Here is a 12,709-nt window from a genome sequence, read left to right as displayed (position 1 = left end):
TGGGCATCAGCACATGGCGTAAAACTCGCTTTTCACCCGCGGAAAGTTTAATTTGGTATTTTGCACGTTTATTTTTTAAACATTGCGCCCAGGGGTGTGGCAATTAACAACCTAGGGTGGGGCCTGGCGCGTTGTCTAAAAATCGCTATCATACACCACCTAAACCTGGTCAGAAGTCAATGGTGAGTTGTTCATATGCTATTTTAAGAGCGCATGTCAACAGTCATATTGGCAGGTGCGCGCACCATCCTTCTATCATTCATGAACGCACACCAGCGCAGTCCATACAAAGCATTACAAATTGCACGATTACAATGGGAAACATAATTAGAATAAAGATATTACGAAATACTGTACATCTCATGATGTAGTTATTCACCATCATTTGCAAATTGGTAATGACGGTTAAAAGTGATTAGGGGAGAGGTGAGAGACACGTATGGAGCACAGCTGAAGACGCAAAGTCACGAGATATAAGCAACTCCTCTGCAGGATAAATGTTGTTTTATTCAGTCATTTGAGCAACATTAGGGTAAGTGTTGCTTTTTCCAGCCTATGTTTTCGGTGGTAACCCGTTGTCAGTCAATAGTGAAAGTAACTGCATATAACTGTCTTGTCGTTGACTGACTCCTTGGTGAAGTTAGTTTCACTTTGCCAATGAGTTCAAATAATAGACGAGTGCAAATGCGTGAAGGCTATGCTAGGTTTTAGTAAAGCATGGTTTAAGAATGACTATTCCATACGGTCTCGCAAGCAGCCTCCTTCAAATGCGCCGTTGAATGCCAAAATACCAATGTATTTATTTGACATATCACACTTTGCGCCGTTAAAGGGAATGACAGATGTCATTCTCATTGGTTTAAAATGATGTTACGCCCCAAACACACCCATATGACTGATTAAAAAACCTAGGAACACCTTGTTGCGCCATGCGCTCCACTTTTGATAACGAAACCCCTCCCAATGTGAACTGGACATCCTACTAAATTTGAATAGACTTTTGACGAGTGACGATGCACTTTAGAATGTCATGATAGGGCCCATGGTTCCTTTAAGAGCACAATTAATTCTGATTCTAATTAAAAACAATATACTCATGTTCTGAAGAGACTTTTTATGTTTATTATGTAGGAGTTACAGAATGGCCACAATAATCAGGATATTAATCCAAATGAGTGACTGGTCAGAAGATTTCACAGGATTTACTCTGCAGCCTCCTTGCCCTGAGAAAGAGAAATTAAGGAATGAAATGAAATTGAGTATGAACATATGATGGCTTATCATACATTGGCATATGGGAAATTAGGTTTACCTTTCCAGAATCACGGCTCTTTGCTCTCATCTTGTTGACCTGGGATTCAGCAATGTCAGCACGCTCCTCAGCCTCCTCCAGCTCATGCTGAACCTTCCTGAACTTAGACAGGTGGGAGTTGGATTGCTCCTCCTAATAATGAGAAAGTATGTTTGAGTGCAGAGGCTTCTGTTTTGAATCAAACCAATCAGTTTTTTGTGTCTATGAAGATCCATTTAGGGTCCAGGTGATAGCAGTTCTTTTAAAACGTTTACTTTCAAAACACTGGACTGAAAGGACTAAAAGATACAAAATGTTTTGCTGTTCATCCTTCCTGTTGCATTCATTACAACTGATGATGGTGTTTGGATGAACTGAAAAGTTGTTCATCTTTTATTCTTTTTAGTCCAGTGTTTTTCATCATTTTTATTAAGATGAAAGGTAAGACATTTGACCGTATAGGCAACACAAGAAACTTACAGCTTCCTCAGCCTGTCTCTTGTAGGTTTTGACCTTCAGCTGCAGCTTGTCAACTAGATCCTGTAGTCTGTTGACGTTTTTCTTGTCCTCCTCAGTCTACAGAAAGAAAAAGAATCTGTCAATCATTGTCCTCCTCGAGATGAATGCTGTTCAATAGTGGTTAAACAAACTTTGTACCTGGTAGGTGAGCTCCTTCACTCTCCTCTCGTATTTGCGGACTCCCTTGATAGCATCAACACCACGTCGTTGTTCATTCTCAACCTCACTTTCCAACTCACGAACCTTTACATAAGCAAGATTTTCATTTCACAATGTCTTCATTTTATTTATTACATTCTGAATATCTCACCCAAGTTTAGTCACTTACCCTGGATTCCAGTTTCTGGAGCTGTTTCTTGCCACCCTTCATGGCCAGATTCTCAGCCTCATCCAGGCGGTGCTGCAGATCCTTCACAGTGACCTCCAGGTTCTTCTTCATCCTCTCCAGATGAGAACTGGTGTCCTGCTCCTTCTTCAGCTCCTCCGCCATCATGGCAGCCTGAATAATGGGAAATTGTGTTTTAGATCATCCAAGCTACGTACAGTATTTAGCTCATAATATACAGTACTAAAGTTCAAAACAAAACATTGCTTACATCAGTGATGGCTTTCTTGGCCTTGTCCTCAGCATTTCTAGCCTCCTGGACGATGTCATCAACCTCACCTTGGATCTGAACCAAGTCAGCCTCAAGCTTCTTCTTGGTGTTAATCAGACTTGTGTTCTAACGTTCAGAAATAATTTCAAATATGTTATATGGCGGAAAATATTTTGAAAGAACTGCGGGTATGATTGAAAATATTTTTTTTTTGGTGAGAAAAATATATCCCCACCTGAGAGTGCAGGAGGCCAACACGCTCACTGGCATCAACCAGCTCCTGTTCAGCCACTTTGCGGCCTCTCTCTGTCTGCTCCAGAGCAACTCTGAGCTCCTCAATCTCAGCCACCATCAGGCCGTTCCTGCGCTCCACCATGGCAACCTGCTCCTTCATGTCTTCTTGTCCTCTGACAGCATCATCAAGGTGCAGTTGGGCATCCTAATAAAAAACATGGAATGACAAAAGATGTGCCATACTACCAAGAGAGAGTTCGGACAAAATCATATAATATTGATTTATGGACATTCTTCAACTATTAACCAAATAGTAATTATGGTAAGATGGGATCCTTGTACTATTTTATTACATAACTGACCTTGAGTTGACCCTGCACATTTCTCAGTTGTTTCTGGGACTCGGCAGCCTGGCGGTTAGCATGGCTCAACTGAATCTCCATCTCATTGAGGTCTCCCTCCATCTTCTTCTTGATTCTCAGGGCATCATTTCTGCTCCTGACCTCAGAGTCCAGAGTGCTCTGCATGGAGTCGGCTATCCTCTGGGCATTCCTCTTGATCTGCTCCATCTCCTCATCCTTCTCTGCAAGCTTCCTGTCAACCTCACCCTTGACCTGGTTGAGTTCAAGTTGGACACGAAGAATCTTGGACTCCTCATGCTCAAGAGTTCCCTAAACAAGAAAATGAAGAATTTTAAAATATATAAAACATCATCAATTTCGTTACTCACTGTGTAGGAAAGCCTGTCTGAATTTCTACCTCAGCCTCCTCCAGGGCGGTTTGGATCTCGGACTTCTCAGTCTCAACAGTCTTCTTGGCCTTCTCAAGCTCATGGATGCTCTTTCCAGTCTCACCAAGCTGCTCAGTCAGGTCAGAAATCTCCTCTGCAAATATGCGGTTATATTAGAGTTAACATATTATCTGAAAGTTTGAAAATATTTTTTGAGTGGGATATGCGTTGGGCTATTTTGACTCACGTTGCAAATTCTTGTTCTCCCTCTTCAGGGTCTCAAGGTGGTCAAGAGACTCCTCATAGGAGTTCTTCATCTTGAACAGCTCAGTGCTGAGAGAACGAGCCTCTTTCTGAGCACCCTCCAACTCTGCCTGACCCTCCTCGTACTTCTGCTTCCATTCTGCCAGGACCTTTTAGAAACAGTTGTTGTTGTGAGTCTTATACTTATTCACCTACATTCCACACCTGAATGATGTTTTGGAGGTGTTACCTTGTCAAAGTTTCTTTGCTTCTTGTCAAGGTTGGCAGCTAGACCATTGGCTCTCTCCACATCAATCATGAGGTCCTCAACCTCACCCTGGAGTCTCTGCTTGGTCTTATCTAGAGAGGCACATTTTGAGTTGGTTGCCTCGATTTGCTCCTCAGCCTCCTGGAGACGCTGGGCAAGCTTTTTTCTGAAGGAAAAAGCATCAGATTTAAGACGGAAAACATGGTGATTTTTTAGAAGTGAACAAAATATTTCCAAAACTGTGTTTTTGCATCTTTAGCACTTACTTGGACTCTTCAAGCTCCTCAGTGCGCTGGATGGCATCAGTTTCGTACTTGGTCCTCCACTGAGCAACCTCGCTGTTGGCCTTGGACATGCCACGTTGAAGCTCAGCCTTTGCTTCCTGCTCCTCCTCAAACTGCTCCCTAAGGAGGTCGCAGTCGTGGCGAGCTGACTGAACAGCATGAGCCAGGGCATTCTTGGCCTGTTTGTTTTAACAAGTAAGGGTGTTTATGAAAGCATTTCCCCAAATGTGATTGATGTAATCCAATTTCTTTATGTCATGCATAGGTAACAGTACCTTGACTTCCTCTTCATTCAGTCTCTTCAGCTCCTCAACTTGCTGAGTGAAGGCCTGCTTGCTTCTGGTCAGCTGAGACACAAGAGCATCTTTCTCCTCAACCTGGCGGCCAAGCTCACCATTTTCAGTCTGAAGTCTTGCTCTCTGAGCACTGAGGTCATTGACCTGACGGGCACCCTCATCACTCTTGGCCTTGATTTCACTGAGTTGGTCTTCAAGGGTGCGGCACATCTTCTCCAGATTGGTCTATTTATGATAATGTCCATTAGTAGCAAAAAGTTAATGAAATTATTGTAGGTTGATTTGTTTACAAGATAGCATGAGGGTAAACATCTCACTAACCTTAGATTTAGCAACAGCCTCCATATTGCTAGAGAGATCATCAATCTCCATCTTGTATTCACTCTTCTCCTTCTCAAGCTTCTGCTTGACACGTTGGAGGTTGTCAATCTGCTCTCCCAGCTCAGCCACGCTGTCAGCCTGCTTCTTGCGGAGAGCTGCAGCAGTGGCTTCATGCTGCAGGGTGGACTCTTCAAGGTCACGACGCAACTTCTGGAACTCAGCCTCACGCTTTTTGTTCATCTCAATTTGAGCAGCAGTGGCACCACCAGCTTCCTCAAGCCTTTCACTAATCTCCTCGAGTTCCCTGGAGAGATCAGCTCTCTGCTTCTCAACCTTGGCACGAGCTGCACGCTCAGACTCAATCTCTTCCTCCAGTTCCTCAATGCGGGCCTATTGAAAAAAAATATTATGGTAGTAAGACAGAAAACTGCAAAAACGCTCAGAGTTTGAGTTGGTGGAGAATAATTAAACCTGAAGCTCCTTGATCTTCTTCTGCAGCTGAGCACCAAGTGATTGTTCATCTTCAATCTTACTAAGAAGTTGACTTGTTTCAAAGTCCTTCCTGATTAAAAAAGATTAAAGAAAAGGAAGAATCATTTCTGAAGTTGGCTGCATACATGGAAATTGAACAGTGATATTTTGTAATAAATAATGCCTTTACTTCTTTATCTTCTCTTCAGACTGCTGCTTGTCATTCTCCAGATCCATGATGGACTCCTGGGCCAGCTTCAGGTCACCCTCAAGCTTTCTCTTGGTTCTCTCAAGGTCCATACGGAGCTTCTTTTCTTGCTCCAGGGAACCTTCAAGCTGCCAATTTGAAGTGTGAGGTGAGTACCGTTATGTTGTAAATGGTCAAATTTCAGTGTGAGAAGTTGTCAAATGTTGATTTTTGTACTTACATCATCCACTTGCTGTTCAAGCTTAGTCTTGGATTTGGTCAGAGTGTTGACTTTGTCTTCCTCTGCTTGAAGATCATCAAGAGTCTGCTGGTGGGCCTCTTGGAGGGCTTTCTTCTCCTTTGTCAGCTTAGCAATGGACTCATCCTGAGAGGCCATCTCTTCAGTTAGGTTCTTGACCTGCACACAGAAAGTTTTATATTAGTGAACAGTGTAGATAAGACACTATATTTCTGACAGACTACATTGATCGGCCCTTTATAAATCCAAACCTTGTTCTCGGTGGCATGTTTCTCCTTCTCCACTTTGGCCAAGGTTAGCTCCAGATCATCAATGTCCTTTTTGAGCTCAGAGCACTCATCCTCCAGCTTCCTCTTCTTGGCAGTCAGCTCAGCATTGATTTCCTCTTCATCCTCCAGTCTCTCAGTTGTCTCTTTGAGCTTGGCCTCAAGCTGGATTTTACTTTTGATAAGACCCTCACACCTCTCCTCAGCATCATTGAGACCCTCATTTCCCTATTGTAAATACAAGATGAGAGCATGACAATACATAATTTGAATTGAAAACACAATGCTGAGACTGGGTAGTTGTATGATTATGAATATTGAAATGGTACACTTACAGATGCCACTTGCAACGCCAGGTCATTCCTCTCTTGCACCAGAGCCACCATTTTCTCCTCTAGCTCCTTTTTCCTGGCTGTTGCCTTTGCACACTCCTCTTTGAGTTTCCCAAAGTTCTCCTTCATGTCAGCCAGCTCCTTCTCAGTTTCAGCACTCTTCAGCAGAGGCTTTATCTTGTAGTAAACCTTCATCCAAGGCCAGTGCTTGACATTCATGAATGAACGTATATTGTACTGGATGGTGTAGACAGACTCCCTACACAACAAGGGTGGTGAAATGTATCCTTAATTATAGGTTGTAGAATTATAAGTACATGAGTACTCATAAGTGTAGAAAGTACGGATATCAAAATCTTATAGCAGTCTTTCAGACTTCTGAGTTCTTTTGATATTCAAATTTACCTCCTTTCCATCATCTTTGAAAACTCCCTCCTCATCAGGTATGCACGGCAGAGAGCCTGAGTCATTGTGACCAGGGCAACCAGTTTCTCATCTCGCATCTCCTCAAGATCACCCAGCAGACCAGCTTTGAAGAACACCTGAGGGATGAATGAAATTATAAGCACCTATTTCACACAGAAAAAGGCTGTGCTCTAGTTTGTACTCATGAGATACAGATAATAGATTGCATGAAACCTATCTACCTTTGTGTGTCCAAACATGTATTGCGTGTGGTCAACATCAATGGATCCCAAGAGCTTCTCAGCAGCCTTCTTGTTATCAATGAACTGGCCGTCAGGGATGACACTGGCATTTAGCACTTTGTATCTGGACGGAATAAGTACTGGTAAATGTTCATATAGAGCATTACCTTTTCCTCTCTAAATGCAGTATTGAATATGTGTAATACTTCATTGGCTTTCTAAGTTCACCTCTGCTTGAAGTCACCATAGAGGATTCTGCTTGGGAAACCCTTTCTGCAGATTCTGATACCCTCCAGCACACCATTGCACCTGAGCTGGTGGATGACCAGGAAGTTCTGCATATAACCTGTCAAATACATGTCATGAGATCTTCTATTCTCAGTGTAATGCATGAACAATGCACACATCTTTATTGACTACCAAGCGCCCTTTACCTGGTTTCTTAATTTCATTTGGAATCAGACAGCGCACAAAGTGAGGATGGGTGCTCCTCAAGTTGGTCATCAGTTTGCCCAAGTTCTCCTGTTGAGATAAGAATGCAATCAAAACATCCCCTCCCCTTTCTTTTAGATGATTGATTTGTTTGTTATTGGTTTAATATGCACACCCTGAACTGTGATGACACAGTCTGCATGGAGCCACCCTTCTTCTTCTTCTTACCACCACCACCACCAGTCTCTGTAGACATACACATTATTTAATAATTGCATGGTATGAATAATGCACATATATACATAAAATTATTACACGGCTCTTCAGAGTGCTGCAGAAAGTTCCATTCACATCAATGGGCCTTCCCAACGTTCGGGCCTATGTTAAATCTACATAAATCACCGGCAAAGCATTTAATCACCGCTGTCAATGGCAACGGGTTTTGTGCTTCTGATTAATGTCTTTCATAACACTACGCAAGGACTGGAACTTCATTCAAACGTGAAAGCAGACGGTTGATCAGCTGTGTTCTAAAGAATGTTTGATTCAAGTTCAGCAGCGTGTGTTGTTGCGAACTATTTGTTACTCAGCAAATGCCACGATGAACGGTAACAAATAGGCTAGGTTATGTAGGCTAAAGTCATATCGTGGGGAGTTTATTATTTCGTTTTGGCAAGTAGCCGTATAATAAGCAGGATAATAAATAGAACGCCGGTCATTACTGTGAAAATAAGTCCCTTCAGGGCGGAACAAGACCCCTCCGCTGCGCGTTGGGGTCCGGTTCGCCCTGTCGGGACTTATTTTCCCAGTAATGACCTGCGTTCTATACATTATCCCTTACATATATCATATTTTTGCATTAGCTTGTAGACTTGTATAGTTTTTTTGTTACCCTCAACAACAGGTGGGTACAAGACAGGCAGGAGTTTCACTCCTGACTTCTGGTACAGCTGCACAACAGAATCGTTCAGTGGATCCTTGTTCTTGTCCAGCCAGCCAGTAACATTGTAGTCCACAGTGCCGGCATAGTGCACCAGGGAGAAGTGGGCCTCAGCTTTGCCCTTGGCTGGCTTGGGCTTCTCAAAGGCCTTATTTTTGCCAAGATGCTGGTCATACAGCTTGTTCTTGAAAGTGGTGTCAGAGGCCTTGGGGAACATGCACTCCTCTTCAAGGATGGCAAAGATTCCCATAGGCTGTTGGAAAAATTAGCTTAGTTTTAAAAGTGGATATTATAAAACAATACAAATCTAGCACTTGGATCATTGGACTGATTAAAACTGACCTTCTCAATGAGCTCAATGCAAGCAGCTAAGTCCATGCCGAAGTCAATGAACTCCCATACAATGCCTTCTTTCTTGTACTCCTCTTGCTCCAGAACGAACATGGTGTGGTTGAAGAACTGTTGCAGTTTCTCATTGGTGAAGTTGATGCATAGCTGTTCCATGCTGTTGTACTGTGATTAAAAAATAGTTTGTAATATGAATGTCCCTTACTGAAATTATACGACTTTGTGGTGTGAGTGAACAATATGAAAGATGGTAACTTATGCTTACATCAAAAATCTCAAAGCCAGCAATATCCAGCACACCGATGTAGAACTGCCTTGGCTGTTTAGTGTCCAACATCTGGTTTATACGGATGACCATCCACAAGAACATCCTCTCATAGATGGACTTGGACAAGGCCGACACAGAGTTATTGACCTGAAACAGAATATTCAAGCAGTGGTCATCCTATGCTCAGACCAAAAAGTAAAATGTTTATAAGATAAACATGTCATTTTACTACTAGCAATTCTGTCCAAATGCTGCCAAGTGGTTTGTGATCTTAAGTGAACTATTTAGTGACTAAAATAATACCTGTGGCACAGTCTGACCCTTGGTGACATACTCATTTCCGACTTTCACTCTTGGGTAGCACAAAGCCTTCAGCATGTCAGCGGAGTTCAGGCCCAAGAGGTAAGAAACTTTGTCAGCATCTAAAAATAGTGCAACAGTGAAGCATTTTGGTGATTTGAATCTCATATCCCTAAATCAAAATGTTTGTCCAACATAGTGTTAGGTTAAAGGCTATATGTCTCACAAATACATAAAGGTATCTGAGTGACCATTGTTTTGGAAATGTTTGTCTTTAAATTAAGATAAATACTTTCTTAATCCAGAGGGAAATTTAGAATATGAGAATACATATGTTGTTAAATAACATGGTGGGAGGCCTATGACAATTGTGTGCACAGTGTGGGATTGTTAACGTTACTGCTTGACAATCAGTCATCCCGGGTTCACTTTCCGAATCTGCCAGTGCCAGTCTGTTTTTGTCATTTTTGATAAAAGTGTTTACAATATATAAGTCATATTTTACTTTAATTTATAAAATTGCGGCTCCGCTGTCCATCAGGGTTCTGTTCTCCCTGTCAGGACTTATTTTCCGATAATTACCGGTGGACAATACATTATCCCTTACATAATACAATTACCTCAATAAATAAGAGTACCTTGTAGTTATTACTAGAACTGACTGATTCAGTAGAGTGTAATGTACCCTCAGTGCCATCAGGCTCAGCCTGCTCCTCGCGCTGCTTCTGCTTGAATTTCATGTTGCCATGATGGAGTACAGCACCAGTCAACTTGTAAATGGTGACTTTCTCCTCTGCGCTAAAACCCAGGATGTCAATGGCATCCTAGAATGATAAATTATTTGATTATTTTAAATCTATCTTCAAGAAATTTAAGAGAAGAAAACACATTATTGGAAGACTTACATCTGTGGCATCCAACTCCTCTTTGTCATTAATGCTCGCCACAGTGATCTGACCCTGACTGCACATTGGGAAGTCATAGGGGTTGCTTGTGATGAGAGACATTTCTGTCGGGATTAAAAAATGATTTTACAAATTCATACAGAAAATACAGAATTACATTTATTGTTTTTTGAACATTTGGTGAAAATAGTAACCATACCTATAATTTCAGGCTTGTGGTTGGTCATCATCTGGAAGAAGATGTGGTAGCCTCTCTCATCAGGAAGCTGGAATGTCACTCTAGACTTCTCCAGCAGGTCTTTTTACGCAGGGAAGGATGTATTTTAATTTGATACATTTAAGGCAATAAAATAACATTTCTATTTGGAACAATTATACTTACAAGTCTCAATATCAGCACTAGCCAGTTTTCCAGTTGTGGCAAAGTGAATTCTGATGAATTTTCCCTGTTTGAGATTACATTTTGATATAACATGTATTCATTTAGCTCATGCTTTTCACCAAAGCAGGTTACATATGAGGAAATATTCAATAAATATTAGAATATTCAGTAATAGACCTAAGAGTAACAATAAATACTGCCTTTATTAATACAAAAAGCAAAATATGATCGTGTAGAGGTTTAAGTAGACATCGGAGGATGTTTTGAAAAAGAGATACTAATAGAAATAAAACAAAGTGTAAGATAACTTTGAGTTAAAAGAATAACCCTAAGAAGTTGATTCTATCTAAAAACAAAAGAACATGTAAGAGATTAGATGAGAAACTAAACTTACGAAACGTGAAGAGTTGTCATTCCTCACAGTCTTGGCATTACCATAAGCCTCCAGCAGTGGGTTTGCAGCAATAATCTGGTCTTCAAGGGAGCCCTGCAAGTCAATAGATATATTGTTACTGAAGTTAATGTCTGTGTTGCCATGTGATAATTAGCCTATAAATATGCAAGGGGTCCTGTACCTTAATTTTTCCACTGCTGCCGGCTGGTGCCTCTGATGACTTCTTACCAGCCACTGCAATTGTTGCAAAGTACTGGATGACACGCTTGGTGTTAACAGTCTTGCCAGCACCAGATTCTCCGCTGTGTTAAACAGAAGATATCACAATTACAAAGCGTACCAGAAGAGTATACAGAAGATAAAGTAAAGGTTTCGCCTTTTAATCATGTAAAAAGTCCAAGGGATGCATGGACACTTACGTGATCAGGACAGACTGATTCTCTCTGTCTGTGGGGCAAAATAGAGATTGACAATGAGTGGTTCATTTTACATAAATGAATCAAATATATAATGTATTATTCAGTGATGGATTTAAAACTGAAAGTATACCTTGGAGCATGAACTGAAATGCGTTGTCAGAGACAGAGAAGATGTGGGGCGGGGCCTCCACACGCTTCTTGCCTCTGTAGGCATCCACCACTTCTTGGTCGTATACTGGGAGCCACTTGTAGGGGTTCACAGTGACACAGAAAAGTCCAGAGTAGGTCTAGAATGAGAAAATAAAGAAGATTGGTTGTTCAGCTTTTCAAATTCACTTTTTTCTATTTCTATTCTATTAGAAATATAAATTTTTTCTATTCTATTTTCTGAATTTGTTGTAAAGTGTAATGCTTACATAGATCATCCATGCTGCATAACGCTCTTTGAGGTTATACAGGACAGAGGCTTCATTGAGGTGGGTCATCATGGCCATGTCCTCAATTTTGTCGTATTTGGGAGGATTCAAGGGGAAGACTTCGTCGTCCTTCACTGTCCTTTCCTAAAACCAATGTAGAAAACAGCTTTACCAAACAGATGTATTCAAGAAACTTTCTGTGAAAATGTCATTTTAACATCAGAGCAATTTCAACAGCCTTGCTAAAGTACCTCCTTGCTTTCAAGCGTTTCCACAACGACTTTGCCACCTTCCTTCTTTTTAATTGTACCCTTGACGTACAACTCCTCTTTATCAACCACAAAGCAAGCAGTCTTTGCATCAAAGGGCCTGGATTGGGCCTCCATTCTCTCCTTCTCAGGCTTACGAAGGTATATGGCAGCTTTGCCATACGTGGCCATATCACTGTCCCCCATGGTTGCTGGTTACTGCATTAATCATAAACATGAAACATGAAACATCATCAACATAAAATGCTTTGCACAATTAGACATGAACAGGCACGGTACTGTAAATAAAGTGGTTGACAGTCTTAAATGCTTCGATAAATTCTATGTCTTCCCCCTTAAAACGCAGTAATTTTTTTAACCTTATCTGGGTACCTTACCTAGCCCCCCCAACATTGCGCTATGCCTACTACAGAGGGCACTGTTCCCACCTATTTTGGCCTACCATCAAATGCTTGACCTCTTTAGAAAGCTGAGACCCTGTAGTTGCTTAGGAAACAACCAGAATAAGTGTGTTAAATACTGCCACGGAGTTATAGATGCTAGAATATTGTTTTTTCTTTCTGCCTAATAACAAGCATCTCTGAACTGACCGCATTTCAGCACTCTAGGTGAATATATCAAGGCCCAATGAGCTACATGTACTTATTGCTTAGGATATACACTGAAGCTAGAACTTAGGGAAGCACCAAAGG

At 41.4% G+C, this 12,709-nt stretch overlaps 1 protein-coding gene across 1 annotated transcript; it reads right to left on the bottom strand.

The window, feature by feature from the left end:
• Positions 1-1,119: 1,119 nt before the first annotated feature.
• LOC121711256 (myosin heavy chain, fast skeletal muscle-like) lies at positions 1,120-12,215 on the bottom strand. Its single transcript, XM_042094665.1, has 38 exons — positions 12,000-12,215; positions 11,749-11,892; positions 11,463-11,619; positions 11,333-11,360; positions 11,095-11,215; positions 10,914-11,006; positions 10,520-10,583; positions 10,337-10,435; positions 10,138-10,241; positions 9,918-10,056; positions 9,236-9,354; positions 8,930-9,079; positions 8,659-8,829; positions 8,269-8,569; positions 7,552-7,622; positions 7,379-7,466; positions 7,173-7,290; positions 6,945-7,068; positions 6,703-6,839; positions 6,301-6,556; positions 5,951-6,193; positions 5,682-5,858; positions 5,444-5,589; positions 5,254-5,344; positions 4,783-5,172; positions 4,441-4,686; positions 4,148-4,344; positions 3,864-4,047; positions 3,618-3,783; positions 3,400-3,524; positions 3,003-3,311; positions 2,642-2,845; positions 2,407-2,532; positions 2,139-2,309; positions 1,949-2,053; positions 1,772-1,867; positions 1,313-1,444; positions 1,120-1,223 (listed from the first exon to the last, which is right to left on the bottom strand). Exons 1-38 carry the CDS (start codon positions 12,201-12,203, stop codon positions 1,203-1,205), a joined length of 5,817 nt encoding a protein of 1,938 aa, XP_041950599.1. The 5' UTR covers positions 12,204-12,215; the 3' UTR covers positions 1,120-1,202.
• Positions 12,216-12,709: the final 494 nt, after the last annotated feature.

This window comes from Alosa sapidissima, chromosome 6 (assembly GCF_018492685.1).
Source record: "Alosa sapidissima isolate fAloSap1 chromosome 6, fAloSap1.pri, whole genome shotgun sequence".
In the NCBI taxonomy this organism is placed as follows: domain Eukaryota; kingdom Metazoa; phylum Chordata; class Actinopteri; order Clupeiformes; family Clupeidae; genus Alosa; species Alosa sapidissima.
This window is presented reverse-complemented; position numbering and strand designations above follow the sequence as displayed.

Coding starts and splice junctions, on each gene's coding strand:
- LOC121711256 (XM_042094665.1), bottom strand. CDS start 12,203: ATGGGGGACAGTGATATGGCCACGTATGGCAAAGCTGCCATATACCTT. Junction 6,194..6,300: donor TGGCGTTGCAAGTGGCATCT/GTAAGTGTACCA, acceptor TATTTACAATAG/GGAAATGAGGGTCTCAATGA. Junction 4,345..4,440: donor TGAATGAAGAGGAAGTCAAG/GTACTGTTACCT, acceptor TAAAACAAACAG/GCCAAGAATGCCCTGGCTCA.